Genomic DNA, 24,348 nt, shown 5'->3' on the forward strand with positions numbered 1-24,348 from the left:
CAGTGGCAGGCTCTTCAGATTAGGAAGGTGCCATGTTTTTTTCTCAAAGATCATGGTGGTCATTGCAACAAAACCAAGGAAGAACAAAATTGTATTTCTCTACCACTTGTAGAATTTTCTGATTTTGGTTCCATCATTTGAATGATGCAGGAGAGTTGTCAAATGCAGTTGAAAAGTGGCACCTTCTGTTCGATTACTTGACATTCATATTTAACCATCTGCAACGGGGTATACCTATCTGCACCTGCCCCAAAAGGGTTAACTCTGCTTTGTAGGCTGAGGAAGCCCCGCCCTTTCGACCATGTTGGGCATGTTCAGCCTGGAGGCAACATATAAAAGGTAGCAGCCCAGCTCAGTCTGGAGAGGCTGCTGAGGGGGAAGGACGGGGGCTTCAGGCTCCCTGCAGGGAGTTGCTACAAGCCCCGACTACGGGACTATGACTCATAGAGTTCCTGACTGGAGACTCCAGGCTGCCCAACGAGCCCAGAGAAGGGATGGCATCGGTGGGAGTCCGGCCATTTGAGGACCCCAGAGACCTGGGAGAACTGGAGAGTTTCGATGAGGGGGAAAGGGTAAGAAGAGGCCCAAGGGACTGGAACTCTTTGCCCGTGAGTGAACCAGAGGACTGGTCAGTGCGTTTCAGGCAGATCCCTGCAGACTTGGTGGTGAGCATCCCCGCCAGGGCCCTGGGCTGGGGCTCAGAGGAGCAGAGAGGGCCCAAGTCCACTTACCTGAGGTGCCACACACCTCTGAGGGGCGCCCCACTCCCCCAGTGGGCCAACAGGCCACACAATCTCACAGAGGTGGGCTACTTTACTGACTCTGGCCATTGGGCCATGCCACCCTGGCGGACAGGGCCGCTCACTGACTCTGGCTATTGGGCCACGTTGCCCTGACGACAAGGGCTGCTCACTAACTCTGGCCAGTAGGCCACACTGCTCTGTTCAGTCACTCAGACCTTAAAAAGTCCAAAAGTATTCTGAGTCCAGACCATATATAGGCTCTTTCTGCAAGAGGCATTCCTTCTTGAATGAGAAGAGGGAAAGGATTTACCAAGCAGCAGAGTGATATTTTCTCCACATCTTCATAAAGCATTGTGGAATACCCTCTTTTATCGCAATGGATGCAGGGCACACAGAGTCCTTTAGTGTATCAAGCAAACATAGAGCTCTATGATTCTCCACTCATTTACGATGATGTAAATGTGGGGTAACTTCATTGAGTTAAACTGGTATAGCAGAGTGGAGAATTGGGTTCATAATTTTTTTCCTTGACATTTTTCTAAATAATGCTTGCTCCTCCTGACACTGATGTCCAGTTATGATTATTTTTCTAATAGAGGGCTCCTGTACAAATCCCATTAGTTCTGCGTTGATAAACTTATGACTGCAGAAATGTGAATTTTTACCTGTTAATTTTTGTGCATCTTCATTTCTTGAGCTTGGAGGAATTTATCCACACTGTAAAAAGAAATACTGGTTTCAACAAGTAAATTTTTTGAGTTTCTTTTAAGTTTAGTTTGTGGCATTTAAGCTTAGTTTGCAGCAAACATTTAGTTTGTGGCAATCTGGGGTGTGAATCAACCCCACACTAGCCTGCTGCACACTAACTGTTTCTGTGGACCTTCCTGACCCACACTAACGGTTCCTTAGTGCACTTTGATCTAGTGCCATTTCAAAATGGGGTAGATCAAAGCGCACTACAGAACCTTTAATGCACAGCAGTAGGGTCCATAAAGACACCTTAATGCACATCCAGCTAAGACGGAATAGACTTACATCCCAGCTTGTTGGAAACTAAATATTCATGTAGTGGAAGTTAAGATTTTACTTAACATCATATTTGCTATAGAAATATTAGTCAAGGAAGAGCATGTTGTTGCAACTGGCCTGTTACATAGAAGGCCAGACTAGATGATCTAATGGTCCATTCTGATATTAAAAAAATCCATGAAAACTATAAGAGATCTTAAATTCATATATTACCAGGCCAGACTGAACCATTGTGCTCCGGTATAACACAGGTCATGGACATTTCTGGAAATAATTTCTAGAGCATATCTTTTAGCAAAACATCCAGTTGGTGATTGAGAATCCAATGTGATGTTCCAGTGATTAATTACTCTCCCTTTTAAAAATAACAGGAGTACTTGTGGCACCTTAGAGACTAACAAATTTATTAGAACATAAGCTTTCGTGGGCTACAGCCCACTTCTTCGGATGCATAGAATGGAACATATATTGAGGAGATATATATACACATATACAGAGAGCATGAACAGGTGGGAGTTGTCTTACCAACTCTGAGAGGCCAATTAAGTAAGTGGAAAAAAAAACTTTTGAAGTGATAATCAAGCTAGGCCAGTACAGACAGTTTGATAAGAAGTGTGAGAATACTTACAAGGGGAGATAGATTCAATGTTTGTAATGGCTCAGCCATTACCAGTCCTTATTCAATCCTAAGTTGATTGTATCTAGTTTGCATATTAATTCCAGCTCAGCAGTCTCTCGTTGGAGTCCGTTTTTGAAGTTTTTCTGTTGTAAGATAGCCGCCCACAGGTCTGTCATTGAATGACCAGACAGGTTAAAGTGTTCTCCCACTGGTTTTTGAGTATTATGATTCCTGATGTCAGATTTGTGTCCATTAATTCTTTTGCGTAGAGACTGTCCGGTTTGGCCAATGTACATTGCAGAGGGGCATTGCTGGCACATGATGGCATATATCACATTGGTAGATGTGCAGGTGAATGAGCCCCTGATGGTATGGCTGATGTGATTAGGTCCTATGATGATGTCACTTGAATAGATATGTGGACAGAGTTGGCATTGGGCTTTGTTACAAGGATAGGTTCCTGGGTCAGTGTTTTTGTTCAGTGATGTGTGGTTGCTGGTGAGTACTTGCTTTAGGTTGGGGGGTTGTCTGTAAGCGAGGACAGGTCTGTCTCCCAAGATCTGTGAGAGTGAGGGATCATCTTTCAGAATAGGTTGTAGATCTTTGATGATGCACTGGAGAGGTTTTAGTTGGGCTGAAGGTGACACCTAGTGGTGTTCTGTTATTTTCTTTGTTGGGCCTGTCTTGTAGGAGGTGACTTCTGGGTACTCATCTGGCTCTGTCAATCTGTTTTTTCACTTCAGCAAGTGGGTATTGTAGTTTTAAGAATGTTTGATAGAGATCTTTTAGGTGCTTGTCTTTGTCTGAGGGATTGGAGCAAATGCGGTTATATCTTAGAGCTTGGCTGTAGACAATGGATCGTGTGGTGTGTCCTGGATGGAAGCTGGAGGCATGTAGGTAAGTGTAGCGGTCGGTCAGTAGGTTTCCGGTATAGGGTGGTATTTATGTGACCATCGCTTATTAGCACAGTAGTGTCCAAGAAATGGACTGCTTATGTGGATTGATCTAAGCTGAGGTTGATGGTGGGATGGAAATTATTGAAATCATGGTGGAATTCCTCAAGGGCTTCTTTTCCATGGGTCCAGATGATGAAGATGTCATCAATGTAGCGCAAGTAGAGTAGGGGCGTTAGGGGACGAGAGCTAAGGAAGCGTTGTTTTAAGTCAGACGTAAAAATGTTGGCATACTGTGGGGCCATGTGGGTACACACAGCAGTGCCGCTGACTTGAAGGTATATATTGTCCCCAAATGTGAAATAGTTGTGGGTGAGGACAAAGTCACAAAGTTCAGCCACCAGGTTAGCTGTGATATTATCGGGGATACTGTTCCTGATAGCTTGTAGTCCATCTTTGTGTGGAATATTGGTGTAGAGGGCTTCTACGTCCATAGTGGCCAGGATGGTGTTTTCTGGAAGATCACCGATGGATTGTAGTTTCCTCAGGAAGTCAGTGGTGTCTCGAAGATAGCTGGGAGTGCTGGTAGCGAAGGGCCTGAGGAGAGAGTCCACATAACCAGACAAGCCTGATGTTAGGGTGCAAATGCCTGAGATGATGGGGCGTCCAGGATTTCCAGGTTTATGGATCTTGGGTAGCAAATAGAATACCCTGGTCAGGGTTCTAGGCATGTACAGATTTGTTCCTGTGCTTTGTCAGGGAGTTTTTTTTAGCAGATGGTGTAGTTTCTTTAGGTAATCCTCAGTGGGATCAGAGGATAATGGCCTGTAGAATGTGGTGTTGGAGAGCTGTCTAGTAGCCTCTTGGTCATATTCCAATTTATTCATGATGACGACAGCACCTCCTTTGTCTGCCTTTTTGATTATGATGTCAGAGTAAATGTACACCTTATTTCAAATCTGAATTTGTCTAGCTTCAACTTCCAGACATTGGATCATGTTATACCTTTTTCTGCTAGACTGAAGAGCCCATTATTAAATATTTGTTCTCCGTGTAGGCACTTCAAACAGTAATCAAGTCACCCCTTGACCTTCTCTCTGTTAAGCTAAACAGAGTTCCATGACACTATTATTGTAAAGCATGTTTTCTGATGGTGTAATCATTCTTGTGGCTCTTCTCTGAACCCTCTCCAATTTATCAACATCCTTCTAGAATTGTGGACACCAGAACTCAACACGGTGTTCCAACAGCAGTCACACCATGTGAAATACAGAGGTAAAATAACCTCACTGCTCCTACTTGAGAGTCCCCTGTTTATGCATTCAAGGCTTAAAGTCAAGTGCAATATCCTACCTGTCAGCCAATATAAGGAAGTCTTCTGTGGTGTTGAACTGAAGAAGCTAAGAACAAATTAAAATGTAAGAATGCTCATTTGTAAAGTCAGCATAAGAGACTGAATTAATAGTTTTTACATAATTTTAATATAAAATTCAGCTACTTTAACTAGTTTTTTGCATAGCAAAATACAGATAGAAGTAATAGCAACATCTGTCTCTATCACTGGTGTGGCATGGTATAAAAGGGATTTTATAATGGCATTAAGAATTGCCAAATTCTCAATCCTGCTGGTAGATATCCAGGTATGCATTAAAGAGCATTCAGCAACCTCTGCTATTTTGCATGTGTGCACAAACATAATAGTTTATTTTATAAACTACACAGTGATGCACATCTGTACATATAAGTGAAGAATCTATAGTGCTTTTTTTCCAGATAAAATCTGAACAGGAAGTGTAGGCTGGTTGGTCCTTTTTACTTTATTGCAAGAGATTTATCTACTGTATTATCCAAAAAAAAAAAAAAAAGGCAGTTGTAGAAAACTCATTCAGGGTACATGGGTAGTTAAACTGCATAGCTTGGTAAGTGGCAGAAGTTCTCAATTTTTTTTCATCCCCTCATTCAGTTGCATGGAATAGATTCTATCTAGATGCATTCCACCTCCTACCAGTTCCCATGGCTAGTCCCAGGAGGTGCCAGGCACACTGCACTTCAAAGAAGTCACCGTACAGTAATGTGATGTTCCTGGCATTTGAAAAAGATCAGCTGATTGCAAATGTACTTCAACAGAAAACCACAGGACAGGGAATATGAACTAGTTGGTGTCCCTCTTCTCTCCCTGCCACCTGTGAGAGTGAAAGTGGGTTTCTTTAAATTGCTAGACCAAGTAATTTTATCCGAGAAAGGTTTGACATGTCTAGAGAAATAATGTCTAGAGAAAAAAGAAATGGTGGGTCAGCTCATAATAAACTCAATCTCTGAATGCCATTTTAGGAATGTGACTCCAGCTATATCTGGCATATGGGGCTCTTAGGGGACACCCTAGTTAAAAACTAGCAAATCATTACAATGATTAACTGTGGAACCACAGAAAATAGAACATGAATGATAAATAATGCTTACTTAAATTTCAGTTAGTTGTTTTCATTCTTATGTTCACTCAGTATCTTCATGCGGTATCCTTAGGAGCTTATTTTATGTAATCCATTAATGCATATGCATTAGGGTTATAACTTTACCTGAATTTGATAGTTAAACTGCTTTTGTCTCTGTGGCAGGAAATTATCAGAACATTTTTAAAGTTAAGAGTTTTAATGCTTTCCTTTATTTAGTCCATTTTCTGAGCTATTTCTTCAGTTTTGTTAGTATTTAATATAAATTGAATTTCTGTTTTCAAAAAGTCCAAGCATTCCTGTTCTCTATATAAAAGCTTTTAGTTCTTTTAAACTTACTTAATTCTTAGAGAGTCTTCAGACTAGAATAGTCTTTAAATAAGTCATTGTCTTTTCTTAACAGTCTTGGAGATGCAATTCTCTTTCTGAGTTGGGTGAAGGAGTTGCTTAAGCATTGTCAAAATAACTAATTATTTTCCCAATTAATATAAATATTCTATACTTACATGGCTTCTTGTAGTTAGCAACCAGTTAGCATGGTTATTAGATTCCAAGTTGGTACATACTGCTTTTTATTATTTATATATCATTAGAAGCTGTGATACAAAATATTTGCAAATACACCTCTACCTCGATATAACGCTGTCCTCGGGAGCCAAAAAATGTTACCGCGTTATAGTGAAACCGCGTTCTAACGAACTTGCTTTGATCTGCCGGAGTGCGCAGCCCCGCCCCCTCAGAGCACTGCTTTACCACGTTATATCGGGTCGCCTTATATCGGGATAGAGGTGTATACATTTCAAAATAAGCTTAGCAATTTAAGTGTTTAAGAAATAAAAAAAGAGGGTTGCACCAAATGAGTTAGGGCTTGTCTTCATGGTGTGTGGACCTGCACTAGAGGGATATAAATTCAAGTTTGCACTGTGTGTTGCACAGTAATTGGCCTGTGTGGCTCTGCTGACTAAATGGTCTCTAGTGCACGTTAATGTAGTCCCATTTCAAACAGTGCTACATTAAAGCACACCAGGAAATTTTAGTGTGTACTAGAATTCACAGCCCTCTATTGCACCACTCACTGTGTAAGCAAGCCTCAGCTAAGAGGAACCAACATTTTCAACCATAATTGTTTTCTTAGAAGAATGAAAACTTTAGAGTGTTTGTAAAAGAAATGTATTTCGATATGAATTTTGTGGGTGTTTTAACTGATGCTTTTTCTTGCAAAATGGAGGAGAGTCTAAAGAAAAAGCCCACTTCTGTGTCTTAGTTTATAGCTCTGATAACACATCCCTATATTTCTCTTTAGAATAACCTGAACAAAAAAAATCTTTTTTTTTTTTTACGCTACCAGGTCTTTCTCTAAAACATAAAACTCTTTAAAAAATTTGTTTTCTTAAGAGACAAAGATCATGTCTAAACCAGACTAGTGGGTCTTGTAAAAAGGGAAGTGTCCTGTTCTTTGAGAATATGCTCTTTTGCCCTTTGACCAAAATTGCCCTTGGATTTATGACCTGCCATTTATGGCATTTACAACTTGCAATTAAAATTTCTATTAAATATCTTATGCGAAGCACAAATTGCAATAACAGTACATCTTTTACAACATAATGTTAAAGTATAGCATTAAAACAAAATAAGAGATATAAAAGCTGTATTCTTCTTTGTATGGCTGATGTAAATGTAGAGCAACAACTATAATTTTACATTTAGATGGTTAAGCCAGATAATTGTGTCTGGAATAGCAGAGTCTATTGCTTTGATGTCCCCTTCATATTTGTGAATCAGGCATTGAGTTGTTATATGTTCCATGGTCTGTTCTGGGTGATCACAGTCGCATACTGGAGAGTCTTTAATTTTCCATTTGTACAGCAAGTATCCGCATCTGTCATAGTTTGTGCCGATAGAGTTTAGGGTTACCCATGAGCTTCGTGGGAGATCAAAGCCAGAGATCTTCTGCATCAGCTCTTTCATGAGGTGTTTATATGTGACTTCTTGTGAATTCCATTCAGCTTTCCAGGCTTCATCAGGGTTGAAGTTGCATTGTTGAAGGTTAAATGTGTGGGCCCAAAAGGGTTTGCGCGACTTCAGGTGGCGGTGATGGACGTTGTTGAGGCCCTGGTGGATGGGAAGATGTTCATTTTCCATGATCCTCTGGAATTCCCAAAGGGTTGTGGCATCACATCGAATGGAAGGGAGAGGAATGTGCAACAGCATTGGCAGCCAAGATTTGAGGTCAAATAGAGGGTTCCAGTGATGCACCACATTGCAGAATTTAGTTGGATATCAACAAGTCAATTATGGCTACTTCCGGTCCATAACTGTGCACAGTACTCAATTACAGAGTACATAAGCCTCATCGCTGATGTCCATAACACTGGGATGCTGATTCTTTTAAACTTGTTTGTCAAGGCTGTATCCCCACTTTGAACTTTAGGGTACAAATGTGGGGGCCTGCATGAAAACTTCTAAGCTTAACTACCAGCTTTGGTCTGGTCCGCTGCCACCATCCCAAAGCTAATTCCCTTCCCTGGGTAGCCTTGAGAGACCTTCACCAATTCCCTGGTGAATACAGATCCAAACCCCTTGGATCTTAAAACAAGGAGAAATTAACCATTCCCCCTCCTTCCTTTCACCAACTCCTGGTGAATACAGATCCAACCCCCTTGGATCTAAAAACAAGGAAAAATCAATCCGGTTCTTAAAAAGAAGGTTTTTTAATTAAAGAAAAAGGTAAAAATCATCTCTGTAAAATCAGTATGGAAAATAACTTTACAGGGTAATCAAACTTAAAGAGCTCAGAGGACTCCCCTCTAGTCTTAGGTACAAAGTACAGCAAACAGATAAACACTCTAGTAAAAGGTACATTTACAAGTTGAGAAAACAAAGTAAAACTAAGATGCCTTGCCTGGCTATTTACTTACAAGTTTGAAATAGGAGAGACTTGTTTAGAAAGATGTGGAGAACCTGGATTGATGTCTGGTCCCTCTCAGTCCCAAGAGCGAACGAACTCCCAAACAAAGAGCACAAACAAAAGCCTCCCCCGCCCCTCCCCCCCCCCCCCCCCAAGATTTGAAAGTATCTTGTCCCCTTATTGGTCCTTTGGGTCAGATGCCAGCCAGATTACCTGAGCTTCTTAACCCTTTACAAGGAAAAGGATTTTGGAGTCTCTGGCCAGGAGGGATTTTATAGTACTGTACACAGGACAGCTGTTACCCTTCCCTTTATAGTTATGACATTGTTCTTGCCAGTTTCTGCACTGTGTTGACCCTTGTCTTCATTTTGACAGCTATCTTCTTCAGATGGTTGTGGCAGATTAGTGTGCAATCCAACTTTACTCTGAGTTAGGTTGGAGTGGTATCATGTCGCACGGTGTTGCCAAAGGTAACTTTCAGGGTGCGCTTAGCATTCTTGTTATCAAGATGGAATGAAGTGACTGTTGTTTTGTGAGGATTTGGCTTCAGCCTCCATTTCCAGAAATACTCCTCCCTGGTTTGTAGGTCCCTGTTCAGGGTGGACTTAATGTCACAGAAGGTGGCTGCTTGTGTTGCCAGGGCAAGGTCATCCACATATACAAATTTGCTTGGAGGCATGTCACTCTTGTAAACATTGAAAAGCATCAGCGTGAGTACTGAGCCCTGTGGCAGTCCATTGTTGAGGAACCAGAGCGAACTGATCTCATTGCCCAGGTGAACACGTAGCCACCTATTGCTCAGCATCGTCCATAGAAGGTGTAGTGTTCTGTGGCAGGGGATGATCCTTGTGAGCTTTAACATCAGGCTTTTAATCCAGACTCTATTGTGGGCCAATGACAGGTCTACAAAGTCTGTGCTGATCTTAAATTTCTTCTGGAATCAGGCCTTAATATGTGTTACAATGGCCAAAACATGGTCGCAACAACAGCATTTAGGCTGGAATCCCACTTGTTCTTTGGGGATCGCTGACTTGACAAGAAGACTGATTCTCTGGAGAATATGTTCCAGGAGTTTGTAGGTAGTTCCTGCCATGCTGTCAAACAAGTACTTTAGTTAGTTAACACCTGCAAGGTACAATGTGCTACTTTTGATTGATTTGTGCCTTGTTACACTATGAACTTTCTGAAAACTTAATTTCATTAACCATGTGACCATGAATAAATGTGTAATTTCATAGCTCAGAGCTTTTTCCTTACTTGTGTAAAATGCAACTGAAAAACTATAGTCACAAAGAACTATTTTGAATTGTGCTGGTACTTGGGAGTTTTCCTTTCAATTACTCAGTGTAGATTGCTGATACATCTTAACCAATCCTAGTATATAATGTTTGTATTGGACTTAAACTCCACTGCCTCAGGGAGTAAGGAATCCAGGGGTTCTTTCTATATGTGCTTCTTTTTAAATGAGTTGACCCATAAATGGTTTTATTTCCAGTACTAGTTTAGTTTAGGAAAAACTACGTTAGCTTAGGTGTACAGAATAAATAAAATACTTATTTTCAGGATAGGTCATTTAAACAACTACTATTCCATGGTAGTAAAGAAAAGTCAAATTCCTAGCCATTCTTTTTGAACAGCCTATTTGTAAATTTGAGTTGACTATCTAAAACAGCTTTATATTTTGAATCCTACACATAGTGTTCTCAGTTTGTAAAGATCTACAACGATAAGACCAATGGTTAGAGTAAGGAACATACAGCTACCACTTACACCTATGCAACTGTTCTTTCAATTGTTTTTATGCCATTGCAGAAACTCTTTGACAAATTGTCATTCCTGAGAAACAAGTCCATTCCTGAGAAAGCTCTTTCAACCCAAAAAAATGCTTATTGTCAGTTACATTGAGCAGTTCTAAAGGAAAAAGATATAATTTTCAGTTTCTTCAACTTGTAGTAATCAACTAATTTTGACAAATGGTACTTTCCAAACAAATAAAATGTCAGGTCCTTAATCCAAAGTGCTTAGATTTAACATAGCAAAAACAAAAGCAGTATGGAGGGGATGTGAGAGGATGAAGGTTACAACAATGAAAGTTCATGAGACTAGTTGAATTTTGTATGCACATCCCTAGTTCTTAGGATTTTTTAAATATAAATTAATTTAATATACTACATTGATGTATATTTTAAAGAATGAAGACCAGGGTAGGAGATTTAAAAAAAAAAAAAAAACATTTTAAAAAATCACTCTGGACACTAGTGAGTGAAACGTTGTTCCACATATATATTACTTCATTTTTATAGGACTACTTTGTGCTATTGTATGGGCTCATAATCCACACGGGACCAACTATGAAATTTATGCATTATGGTGTGACAGATAAATAACAGAGTCCAAGATCATACCCTCGCATGTTAAAACCAAAAGGAGAAGTCGCTATGGAAGAAAATCTCCATGGGGATGCTTCTGCAGAGTTCTCCTTTTGGGGGGAGAACAGGGTTTACCTATCATGAAAATGACAGAACCCTAAACTTGGCGGAATCCCAAGGATCTCCGTACTTTGCATTGACTTTAACTCTGATGTATCCCTGGTAGCCTGGCTCATCACACTACCAGTGCCTCCCTTTGATCACAGTGCCCCCAGGTGGAGTGGATTCATTAGAAGTAATACAGCCTGGAGAGTGTACTACGTTCTTTGGAGATTCCACATTGGGTATAGGAGAGATGATGTGCATCTCTTCTGCATCCTCTCTCAGTCTAGCCCCTATATCTGGTGAGACTTCTGAAGGGAAAGATGCTTCTGTGAAGGTGACTGAGGCCTAATTTCTAAATAATATGAGGGAGAGCTTCACACAGAAGGTCCCTGATCTGGACCAGGTAATTTAGCTAAACAGATTCCTGAGCAAATAATTAATTGTTTCCCTGTATCTCTAAATAAAGTCTGTCTATAAAGTAGAATAAAACTGCGAGTCTCTGTGTGTAAACTATCATATGTAGTGCCTTATGTATTAACTTGTAAAATAACCCCTAGCTGCAGGCTTTGTTTTAATGATGAATGCTTTTTCTTTTGGGGGGCCTAGCATAGACTCTCAGCATTATTTTTTTAAGCAATTGAATTGCAAAGTACAGTTTGTCATATTAGTCTGTTTGTATACAGGTTTTCTGCTGTTATAATTTTGGTCTTTTTTGTTGTTCTTTCAGATATGCTTCCTCGGTAAAAGATGGCTCCCAGTATTTTGTTCTTCTCATTATTACGGATGGGGTTATTTCAGACATGGCTCAAACAAAGGAATCAATAGTTAACGTAAGTTCTATTTAAACTTGGATTTCTATATTTTATAAGCAGTATATTTCCTGGTCTTAATATTTTGGACTGTAAACTCTCTTCTTTCCAAATAATAAAAATTGCCAGGCATAGAGGCCAAAGGAAACTAACTGTGAAATTTTAACCAGCTTTATCAAATCAGTGCTCTGAGGAACTTGTGGTCTTCTAGCTGATACTAATATTGATTGTGCAATCTAGAAATAAGTGACTTCTCAGTCCTCTTTATGTCAGATGGTCTTTGGAATGGATGTTCCCTATCTCCATGTCCCTTCTGGTCTTACAATCTATGAAAGAAAACCAGATCTTTACTATAAGCCTGAGCTCAGGATGAACCCTCAGGAAAAACTCCTTTCCAGAATTATTTGCCTCCGAGTGTCATGTACTGCAGACTCCAGGTCTCCTTTTGTAGCATAGCTTTCACATGTTTTTGTAAATATTTTTAACTAAAGTCAGTTTCTTCATTGGTTTTGAAGTTTTTCTTCTCAAAACTGCTAAACTTAAAATTTATTTTGACTTTCTGAGACTGGTTTCAAGGACAGCCCCTCTCTTCCTCTCCCTCCTCAGAAATGGCAGACAGAAATGGCAGGCTGCAGAAACTCAGCTCCCACCTGATGTGTGGGCAAGGTCTAAATCAATGCCGATGAAATTCCCTTTGCTAAGATAAGGGCAGAATAAGTGGCCTGGAACCAGATGTATGTTTTTCAAAACCCCTCTGCCTCTCCCCCGGACATGGGACACCTATTGCTACAGCTTCCAGAACAAGCAGGAAAGTTTCCGTGGAATATCCTAAACCTGTCAGTGCATGACAAGTTTCCCCCATAGCAACCAAGAGGATGCAATTCCTGCTCTCAGCTAGCACAGAGGCAAGGTATATGCTGAGATGGTTTAAAAGGCCACAGAGCAAGCTCCTTCTCACTAGCAGTTTTACCTGCAAGTCCTCATCTGCCTTGAAAGATGCTAGCTCCTGTGACCTTTCTGAAATTAATAAGTCCGTTGTCTCCAATGCCTGCAGCCCACTCCTCATTCTGTGTGACTGATTTGCTATACGTTCAAAAATGCCAAAGATGTGTCTTGGGGGCAACTATGGCTCCATTTGAAGAAAGTATGACACATTTCTGTTACCAATATGCCCGAGGCGTCAGGTGATCAGGCTGAGGCCACAGGACCATTAGGGGAGGAGATGACGGAGCATACCAAGTGACTGAATTTTAAAGCTTTATTAATAAAATAATAAAATAACAATGGAGAGTGCTGGGGGTTCCCCATGTCACTCAGAGGAAGGAAGAAAGCGCTAGTGCCCCAGGCCCTAACTCACTTTCATACTCGCACACACACTACCCAGGGCTGGCGAAGCCTGGGTGTAATGTACGAAGAAGGGAGGGAAGAGGTGGACGGGAGTTCTGTCCTGTGCACAGGTCGTCCAGGGTCCGCTGTTGATCTCCGATTTGCTTCAGCTCTAAGGAGGGTTTTAAGTCCTGGGGTCTTTTGGGGGTGTTTTGTTCAGGGACCTCTGTCCCCCTTGCTCTTTGTACCAGTCCAAACCAGCTTTCTGCGGCGTCCTCAGCTTTCCAAAAACATCAGGGACATGGGACTCTGTTTTTGCCCTCGCTGGCCTTCACTGTCTCACCAGTTTTGCAATACCCTGCCCAGCTGACCCCCCTTTTCCCACGGTTGGGGGGGTTGGGTAAGAAACAGATGTGGCTGCATAGAATCTGTTCGAGCGCTGTGACCTTGCACTGGAACCCCCGTCTTATCTTCAGGCTGAGCTGAGAGCTGAAGCGTTGAGTTAACCCATTCTCTTCTCCCTTCCTCCCCCTTCGGCTTCTCACAACCTGCAAAGGAATCTTCCACTCCACACTCATACCTTTAACCCTTCCCAAAATGGCTTGCGATGCTTGCAACAGCATTAGCAACATACAATGCTGATCTGCCTCCCCAGGGGACCCCCTGAGGAAGGGGGCCACTGGGTTGTGACAAAAGTGGAATTGCTGTCTAACATCTGATTATCCTTCCAAATATTTTGTTGATAAGCTCTTTGGGGAGTACTGAAACAAAGTTGTCACTGACGCTTTGGAGAACGAATTAATCCCTCCCTCCTTCCAGTGAGAAAATCTCCAAAGTACCATATCTCAGCAGGTGGTTCCATTTGATCCCCCTGTTCCTCCAGGTTCCAGCATAGATTACACAGAGGTTGTACATTGCTGCCTTTCCTGAGAGTTGGAGAGGATGGGATTCTCTGGAAAAACCATCTACCCCCAAAAGCATCTCTTGTTTTGGGGTTTTCCAAGATTGGAAAGATACCCCTGCCCAGCCCCCTCAAGAAGACTTCAGGGTGGCCCCTCATCTGGGAGTGAGCAACCTGAGAAAACAAATACTTGAGATAATCGAGGAAGGATATTCAATATAACTCACTTATTGTCCTAGGGACAAGTTTATCCTTTACTCAAAATAAATAAATAAACCAACACTATGAGAACCTTCGAAGCATCAGAAGATGAAGGGTACAGTAGACCATCTCCTACATACTGGAATAATAGGAACCAGTTCTGTGGAGAACCAAATATTTTGTAGAGGGTACAAGATTTCACAAGATTCTTTGTCTTGCAAAGGGAATTGTAGCATTCAGCCCATTCAACAAATCCATACAGAGATCAAGATTCCAGGAGGAAATACAGTAGAATTTCAGAGTTATGAATACCTCAGGAATGGAGGTTGTTCATAACTCTGAAATGTTCGTAACTCTTATTGTTATGGTTGTTCTTTCAAAAGTTTACAACTGAATGACTTAATACAGCTTTGAAACTTTACTATACAGAAGAAAAATGCTGCTTTAACCATCTTAATTTAAATTAAACAAGCACAGAAACAGTTTCCTAACGTTGTTAAATCTTTTTTTAAACTTTCCATTTGTTTTTTTTCATAGTTTACTTTTAATGCAGTAGTGTACTGTGTTTGCTTTCTGGGGGTGGGAGGGGAGGTCTCTGCTGCTGCTGCCTGATTGCATAGTTCTGGCTCCAAATGAGGTATATGGTTGACGGGTCAGTTTGTAACTCTGAGGTTCTACTGTACTGAAATCCGTCATTACAGCATCATCTTCCCAAAGCTTCAGAATATGAAAATAAATCTCCTGGAGATCTACTGAACATATGATCAAGAGGAGTCATCATCCAAAGATACTTTAGATTCTGCTAGCATAAGAAACATTTTTAATACAAAATATTCTTTTTTTTTTTTTTTTGGACACATTTCGACTTGGGTATTCACAAATGCTATTTCATCCTTCCCTTCAAGTGAAAGGTATATGTCTACTCTTGTCAGGATGACCTTCTCATTATGTCCAGGGTCCAATAGCCACTGTTAAATCATTCAGAAACATGGCTTTGGAAACATCAATTACAGTCTTCAAAGAACTCCAGTATGTAAGTTATATCCAAGACAATATCTATTTCAGAAAAGAGAGAGAAGAATATGGTGTCTCATTTACCAAACATTAGCACACCTCTACCAAGATAAAATATTTGACTCAGTTCCTGGACAAGTTGATTTCATAAGTGGATACCCAGCAAAGTTATGGTTTCACTTCCAGCCAGCAACTGCAGTAAATCAATATATAAAGATCTTGATCCAGATCCAGTACTAGAATCTTTTGGTAAATTCATTCTAAATATTATTAAAGAGATACCTGATGTCAGATTCAGAGAGGCTGGTCCTCAGTACAGATACCAGAACTCAAGTAGGGAGAACATATCTGGATTTTTATGTGACTTTTATATGATGAGGGTGTGAATATGGCCCAAAGAAGGTGACATGGACTATGACCTGTCTCATGACGGAAAGCAGAAGATTCTGGAGCCACTGGTTAGGTAAGTGGTGTAGTCCAGAAGGTTTTGGTTTTGTGGAACATTGTCCACCTCTTATAGGGAAAGGGGTTGGATGGCTTCCACCTCACTAGAAGGGGGACCAATCTCCTCAGGACAGGCTGGCTAGAATAGTCATGAGGGCGCAAAACTAATATCAAAAGTGGAGGGTAAAAAGAGGGTAGGTATGAACAATCAGCACAAAATCGAGATGTTAAGAACAACTTTAATCAAGAAAAAAAGGACATGAAGAGAAGAAATTCTTAAATTACCCATACACCAGTGCAAGGAGCCTGGGTAACAAACAAGAGGAATTGGAGTCATACATTTATGAGAATAAATTCGATCTAGTTAGTATTACTGAAACCTGGTAGGATGATCCTTGCTATTGGAATGTTAAAATCAATGATTATAATCTATTTAGGAAGGATCAAGTGGGCTAAATAGGAGTCGGGGTGGCACTCTGTCAAAAACGGTATTACCTGTTTCTCACTCATTGATAACTCAGAAGAAAATGATCTTAAATGTGTATGGATCAATGTCAAAATAGATAAAGCATAAGATAGGGCATTCATTGGTGTCTTTTACAGACTGCCAAATCACATTAGGGAACACAATGACCACCTCTTTACGCATTTATCTATAATGTGTAAGGAAAAAACCTGTGTGATCATGGGGGAATTCAGTTTGAGTGACACATTTTGGAAGTCTCACGCTACTAGTACTAAAACATCCTTGGATTCTGAACATAATAGATGACAATATCCTAACTCAAGAAGTGTTACAGCCAACACAGGGAATTCTTTATTAGACCAGGTCCTAACAGATAAAGAGTAACTGATCACAAAACTAAAAATGTTAATGGTAGCTTAGGTACAAGTGATTATGACTTGATCACATTTATAATGTCTCTCCCCCCAACTACTGAAACAACTTTCTTGGTACTTACAGGGGTCACCAGATATGAACACTAGGTCTCAGGGAGCCTTCTCCTGTACCAGATTCTTAGCCCCAAGTCCAGGAATTGCCCCTGGATGCCCTAGAGCCCACTTGCTCATCAGTGCCCTTTCAGATACCTGAACTCTTTCTCTGGCTGATGCAGCTGCATTGGTTTCCTCTCACTCTTTCAAGCTAATTCCCAGATGTACTTGTTCCATTCCTCAATCCAGGCACATGACGGCCATCCTCCACTAATTTATAACGCCTCATTCATCTGAGACACTGGGTCCTCCAGTGTGTCAACATCTGAAAAAATCTTAAATTCTGTTGACCCTCCCCCAATGTTCCCTTTAATTTTTTACATCCATGTGCGGAATGAAATTTGTTATGTGCACCTAAGGAGATGATGTGTGGCAGGAGTGGGGCCCAGAGGTTTGGAGGGGGTTCAGGGCTGGGACAGAGGGTTGGGGTGCAAGGGTGAAGGATCTGAGGTGGGGCCAGGGATGGAGGGGTTTGGGGTGCAGGCAGGGGCACCCCAAGCCAAAAAATCTTACCGCATTATAGGTGAAACCGTGTTATAGCAAACTTGCTTTGATCCACCAGAGTGCACAGTCCTGCCCCCCTAGAGTGCTGCTTTACCGCGTTATATCCAAATTCGTGTTATATCTGGGTAGAGGTGTACTATAACCAGAAGGTTAACTACCTGGATTACATGTTATAATTACACTGTAACTGGAGTCATTTCCTGGAATCTTAACTGTATACCATATTAGGTATAATTTCATTTGACATGATCTATATTATAAAAAAAAGTCCATTTCAGAGGGAGTAATTTAAGGCAAATTTGTCTGTTTTCAGGAGTTGTCTGCTGTGTTAGTATTAAATTTGTCTCATATTTTCTTGCTCAAGTAAATTAGCTCATGGACAGCATTATAAAATATCAAAAGTGACAAATACAGATGGAATATATAAAAAGAAAAGTATGTGTGTTTCAAAAACAACTTGCTTCCCTACAATTGCTATTACACCTCTACCGCGATATAACATGAATTCAGATATAACATGGTAAAGCAGTGCTCCGGGGGGCAGCGGGGCTGTGCACTCTGGCAGATCAAAGCAAGTTCGATATGACGCGGTTTAACCTACAATGTATAAGATTTTTTGGCTCCCGAGGACAGCGTTATATCTGGGTAGAGGTGTATGTGAAATTGTACATGTATGATTTTGGCCAATATACAGGTTTGCTTAGAATGACTTCAAAGATTTCAGAGTTTAGCAGTATATCCCAGTAAGGAACAGTTGTCAGTTCTGACATTTGCTTGATGGATTTTAATTGTCTTCATGCTCCAGGCAGCTAATTCCAGAACATTTCCTTAAACTTGCAGATGTTTTGTGCTGCCATCAGGGAAAGGAAGCCTAAAATATTTATGACATTGCCTTTGTGAATTTACAAATATTTTATTCACATAAAGCGGTATATCATCTATCTGATTTTATAGAATACAAATCTTGAAGTATCTATTCCTTTTAAAAGATTTACCTTTAACAATTTTATTTTACGTTACTCATCCTATTTTCTTTTTTCTCAGTTTCCTGGCTAATTAATTTTAATTAATATTTATTTTATGGAAGAAATGTAAAGTCTTATTTCTGAGAGGCTTCAAGAATAGAAATAGTACATGTGCAAAGAAAATTAAGTTACTGGCTTCCAGATAGATATATGATATCTTGAAATTCTGTGTACTTTACTGTGTGTTAATTAAGCATCAGGTTCTGCCATTAGATGCCCATTTGCAACTCTTATTTGCATTGATTAATAAACTGCTATAGGAATTTTAGTTGTGCACTCTTAATATGCCTTAATAGAGTTTGTTGCATTTAATCATATTTTTAATTTTATATGCATCATAAAAAGACAAATTATGGGGAAATAACAAACCAAAACTCAAAAGAACAAAATGATCAACTTTCGTACTATCTTCATCCAAGATTTTTATATAACTTAGAGCAGACAACTTACATGTATTTTTCTTTGGTATTTTTTCCTTTCCTCCTCACAATATAAGGAGCTGTACATGTTTTTAATCCAATTATCTTTCAAGTCCAGCATAATATTTGCAGATTATACTGTGTATTAAATCTGTTTTCTTCCTGTTTTGAAGGCATCAAAGCTTCCAATGTCAATAATTATAGTAGGAGTTGGACCAGCAGAGTTTGATGGTAAGTGTTCTGGTATCAATATGTTTTTCCTAAATTGCTTAGCCCTTCTATTTCAATAATATATGGCTCTTCAGATAAATTCTGTGCTTTTTAAAGAACAGCATAATATAGAACAAGCTATGAACAATGTTGAAGTTTCCAGCTGACTTGATGATTGATAGCTCAACATGCTTACAAGCCTGCATGTGGAGTTATTTTGCCCCTGAGGACACCTGTTCAGTTCACAAAACCATATATGGGCTCTTCATTTATAATGCTCCACAATCTGTTATGTAAAAAGAAAAAAGCAGAGAAGTGGGTAGGATATGCTCAAGAAGTTTTGCTGAACAGATACTTAGTTATTTGTGCAGTTTCAGATGGCTTGTAGCATTGACTATATGCCTGATACCATCATGCCCTGCAGGAGTTGCAATCCCCATGCACCTTACTAAACATATGGCAATGATGAATACCTGATTGTCCACATGTGAACTAACAGGAAACATTACACATTTTTATATTTTCTTTTAATCACTAATGCAAAATTTGCTATGAATCTTGAAAAGGGCTTCCTGATATTAGGTGGGGCTGGGGATTAGACCAACTTTAAAAGGAGGATGTATTGTAGCAGAGCACTGATAGGCAATTCTGCTAGGAGAGGGAGCAGCTTTCTGTCCTGAACTGGAGGAAACTAAGTATTTGTCTTCATTCAGAGTTCCTGAACATGGGGGAGGGGGAGAGTGGAAAACAAGACACTCCTATAAATCTTCTGCTTTTAACTAGCCAGCAAATGACTCTCCAGAGCATTTTCTCCCCAGAAAAGAACTTGGGAATCAGTTACAGAACTACAGGCAGTTCTCTCAAACAGAACCCTCAAACTTAAATAAAATTTACAGCTATGAGTAAAAAATGATAATCCAATGGAGTGGGCTGATCAGAGGATAAACCTAGAGCTGTCCAAAACTTGGGTTTTCTAGTTAGGGAGAAATTGATATTTCAGAGATGGGATTAATTTCAAATCAGACCAAAATCAAAAATTTTCAAAATTTCTCATGAATCAGAAATCCCCAAAAAACACTGGAAACACCAGCACATGGTGTTTCCCAAACAAAATATGTCCCCCAAGACCAGCAGCTCTGACTGAGATTGACTCTATCAGTTTCACCATTATCATCAGCCGTGGAATTTACAAGAATGTCAGTTTCAGTCAGTAACTGCTGGGCTCCCAGAGTCTATGGCTCTGGGGCAGACACACTACACAGACTGCCCAGGCTGCAGATCCCAAGGCTTCCAGACACCTCGGCCAGCTGGCTCCCTAGGCTGCCCACTTGGGATTTGGGCAGCACAGGGAGCCAGCTAGCCCAGGCATCCGGAAGCCCTGAGTCCAGGGCCCAGGGCAGTCCACGTGGCAAGGCTGCCACAGATCCTGGGAGCCCACTCTAGGACATCTCAGCTCAGCAGCCAGGGGTGAAGAGCCTCTAGGTTTCCAGGCTTCCAGCTCCACAGAAGTCCATGTGGTAAGGCTACCACAGACCCTGGTAGCTGGGAATCCTTGGTCCCAGGACAGTCCATATGGTGGAGCTGCGGATTCTGGAAGCTGTGGGGCAGTCCACAGGGTAGGTCTGCCTCAGAGCCACAGAACCTGGAAGCCCAGGTTCCCTGGTCCTGGGGCAGTCTGCATGGTGGGGCTGCTTTGTTGCTATAGTCCCTGGAAGACCAGGGTCCCGAGTCCCAGGGCAGCAGTCTACATGGTAGGCTTCTCCTGGAGCCTTGTCTCTAGAAGCCCACGGTCCCCAGCAACCCACTAGGTGAGTTGGTAGGGAACCTTGCAAGGTTCAACAGAACACTGTCTGTGAATGAGCAAAAGTTCATTGAACTGGACTTGCTTTTGTAAGACATTTCAGGTTTGAAGAATAGAACATTTCCTTTCAACCAGTTTTAGATAGAACAACTTGCAAACCAAATTATAGCCAGAAAGTTGAGCATTTTAAAGACTTCAGAATATGGTGCATCTCATTCAAAATAGAACACTTGTACAATTAGCTTTGAATCAGTTTTTTCAATCCATCTACATAGAATAGATGTGATACCACAAAACTCTAACTTGGAGCTCAATTCAGTGGGTAGCACAAAGATCACAACACTTTCTGATGTCTTCTCGAAATAGTTTACAAAAAAAAGTAACTTATAGTTGAAGGCAAAAAACTTCTAATCTTCCTAGACTTTAGATCCTTTTTGTAAATGATTTTCTTCTGTGCTGGGTCATAGTACTAATCACTTATGATATTTCTACTTCAGTTTTGTTATTAGCTAAGCTTCAGGTGATATATACAGCAGTGATAGCCTCAGCAGTGAAACTGATGGAAAAAATGAATGTCTGAGGAATCGGAGGCAATGGATTGCACAGGTGTCACTTAGAGCAGATTTTGACCTGCAGAACTCTTATTACTGGTTCTGATGCACAAGAAAGAAAAAAAAATCAAACTTCTATTTATATTCCAGGTTAAGTTCCTGGGGAGAAAAAAATTTACTTGTAAACTAAGCACATTCGCTCTCGAAATCATTGAGAGACCATAAAAATGTGGTGTCATTTTTAGTCACTTTTTAGAATAGAAAATCACTTTAGTTTTTCTAGTTCTATACCTGTTGGGGTATGATTGTTTATTAATGTGCTGTAGATATTCACATGCAAATCAGTTATGCCCTGTCAAATTAAAAAAATTATGTAAACACTGAACAAATTCCTTACCTAAAGTGTTACATGATCCATTTATTATCATAATCTTCAAGAGTTTGTTACTACTAGACAGTGACAGTCATTACATTTCCAGATGCAAGTTTGAATCACTCCTGCCTCATGCCATACCAAAAGATGTCAAAGGCTAAGGAAAAAGGTTTCTTTACCTGGGGAGAAATTGAGAATAGTTGTGAAATTTATTTTACTGATAAAGTGCAGTTAACTGAAGGAATGGGGGTTAGAAGAGAGTCCCACACTCAAATCTGGGTATAAGGCTACAGTGCTGTTTCCAAGTTACTGCTACTCCAGTTTATAGATTACAGCTCTAGAGTGAGGTAGGATTTAAATTATCCAAAAAGTGTTGTACTGGCTTTCCGTACCATTTATTTTGTGCTAAAGAAGTAAATAACATTATAAATACAAGAAACTGATTGTTCTGTGAATGGTAGGAGGGTGCAAATTAACTGTTGTTCCTGATACATTTTGTATAAAGTTGGATCTTAAGAGATGCCTTAAATTAATAGAAAGGAAGGCTTTTTGTTGCTCTGGGTTCAGAAGGATCTAAAGTTTCTTTTTGATAACATAGTTTTGTTGGGTGGCTTGAAATGGCAAGTGGATAAACTACCTTCTTTTTTTTTTTTTTTTTTTTTTTTTAAGCTATGGAAGAATTGGATGGTGATGTAGTCAGAGTCTCCTCAAGAGGAAAATATGCAGAAAGGGATATTGTACAGGTGAGAGAAAAATTATTATTAATGTGCATTGATAAAAGTAAACATAGTTCAAATTGAAGTATTTTGTATGTACTAGGAATATTGATATATAAAATTTAAGAATGCATTAGATATTAGCTGATAATGGGTTTCCTATTGAACAAAGTGTTCAAAACAAGTATGCACCACCTAGTATCGTAATTCATGTTAATAATTCAGTTATTATTTAGAGATTAAATCAAGACAAGCAAGTCTGAGTAACTACATGATACATTAGAATTAATAATGACCTTTTATCTGTTTTAGCCTCACAATATAGTATTGTACTAACGTTTGTCTTTCCGCTTTTTTTCTGATTAACAGGGAACACTTCCCTAGGAATGAATACTCATTCCTTACTCATCTTTAAAGACAAACAGAAGTCAAACTTGGACTCTGTAACACTATACATAGGGCCCTACCAAATTCATTGTCCATTATGGTCAATTTCATGGCCATAGGATTTGAAAATTGGTAAATTTCATGTTTTCAGATATTTAAATCTGAAATTTCACGGTGTTGTATCTGTGGGGGTCCTGACCCAAAAGGAGATTGTGGGTTGGGGGTCACAAACCTGTTATGGGGGGGGTTATAAGATTGTCACCCTCATTTCTGTGCTGACTTCAGAGCTGGACTCTGAAGACAGCAACCTCCTGCAGCTGCAGGAGGTTCCTGTAGGTGGACGTGGGTCTGATCTCCCCCGGGCTGCTGGGAGTGCCCCAGCCAGGGGCTCCTAGCGGCTAGTCTTGGCCAGCTTGGGAGGGACAAGACTTGCTCTTCCTCTGCATGTCTGCTCTTGGGTACCTCTCCCAGCTGCAAAAAGCTCCGCACTCCCCACCCTAACACACACACTGCTTGCCCCCATTGCCCTGCAACCGCAGGGGGAGGGGTCACTGTACAGGGTGTGCCCCCCGTTGCAGATGCAATTTATTAGTGTGTTTCAATAAAATAAAGAAAGCTCATGTGAACCTGATAGGATTTATTGATAGACACTTTGCAGCAACAAACAACACTAAGGACTCAACTCCCTGATTGGTAGATACGGGCATCTGAGACAGTTTTGTAGGGTAGTGATCTCAATTGGTAGCCTCAAACTTGAGCCACAGACTTAAGTTAACAAAAACACGTGGCAAAAAAAGTTCTTGTTTCAAATGTCATTAATTGAATGTCAGCATGGAGCATCCAGCAACCGTGCCTTTCTTCATTCCCTGTCTCTGTGCTGAAACCACCTGTCCTTGTTTAAACACTGCTCTCTCTGCATCCATGGAGTTCGTTGGAATTGTCCGACAGTGCCGAACTAGCCTTGCAAGATAGGGGATTCTACCTTCTGCTGAGTTTCAAAATTGTAGTACAGGCAAACTACACACCCCTTCTTTTACAATATTTTTGTAAGCAGGCAGCTCCTGCCTACAGTTTTATCAAAGCCAGGAATTGCATTAAGCAAAGTTAAATCTACTAGCATCAGGTGCATTTTTGCAGGGTCAAAAATATGCACTGCTTTTAGGAACCCTGCTGCAGGTTGTTGAAACTTTTGAGCCATTTTTGCTACATTGCTAGACTCTTCCCCATAGTAGTAGAATTGTCTGAGTAGAATTGCCATGCAAGAAAACATCTGCTGATCACTGGCATTTAACTCAGCAGTATCAGCGTGATTTTCATTTGACTGTGCTTCAGCCCAGAACAGTACATCCATTACTTGGTTGTATACTTAGTGGATTGTGACATGTTGAGAATCAAACCAAGTGATTAAGTCCATGAGTCCTGTGGCATTTTTGGCAACAAACTGAACTTCCTCATTGAGCTGAGCATCGTTTAGAAGGGTTGACGTTCTGTTAAAACCTGTGTTTTCGGTGTCACTGTCAGCTCTTCTGAGACAAACTCAGAGTAGTACTTCAGGTGA

General features: G+C 40.5%; 1 protein-coding gene across 3 annotated transcripts in view; it reads left to right on the top strand.

The window, feature by feature from the left end:
* Positions 1 to 24,348, top strand: part of CPNE8 (copine 8) — a 271,698-nt gene that overhangs the window by 234,089 nt on the left and 13,261 nt on the right. For all 3 annotated transcript variants that reach the window (XM_054019129.1, XM_054019120.1, XM_054019112.1), the window contains exons 17-19: positions 11,844 to 11,946; positions 18,926 to 18,983; positions 22,357 to 22,430. In XM_054019129.1, coding sequence (XP_053875104.1) covers positions 11,844 to 11,946; positions 18,926 to 18,983; positions 22,357 to 22,430 — 235 coding nt within the window. The remainder of the gene's footprint in view (positions 1 to 11,843; positions 11,947 to 18,925; positions 18,984 to 22,356; positions 22,431 to 24,348) is intronic.

This window comes from Malaclemys terrapin, chromosome 1 (assembly GCF_027887155.1).
Source record: "Malaclemys terrapin pileata isolate rMalTer1 chromosome 1, rMalTer1.hap1, whole genome shotgun sequence".
Lineage (NCBI taxonomy): Eukaryota > Metazoa > Chordata > Testudines > Emydidae > Malaclemys > Malaclemys terrapin.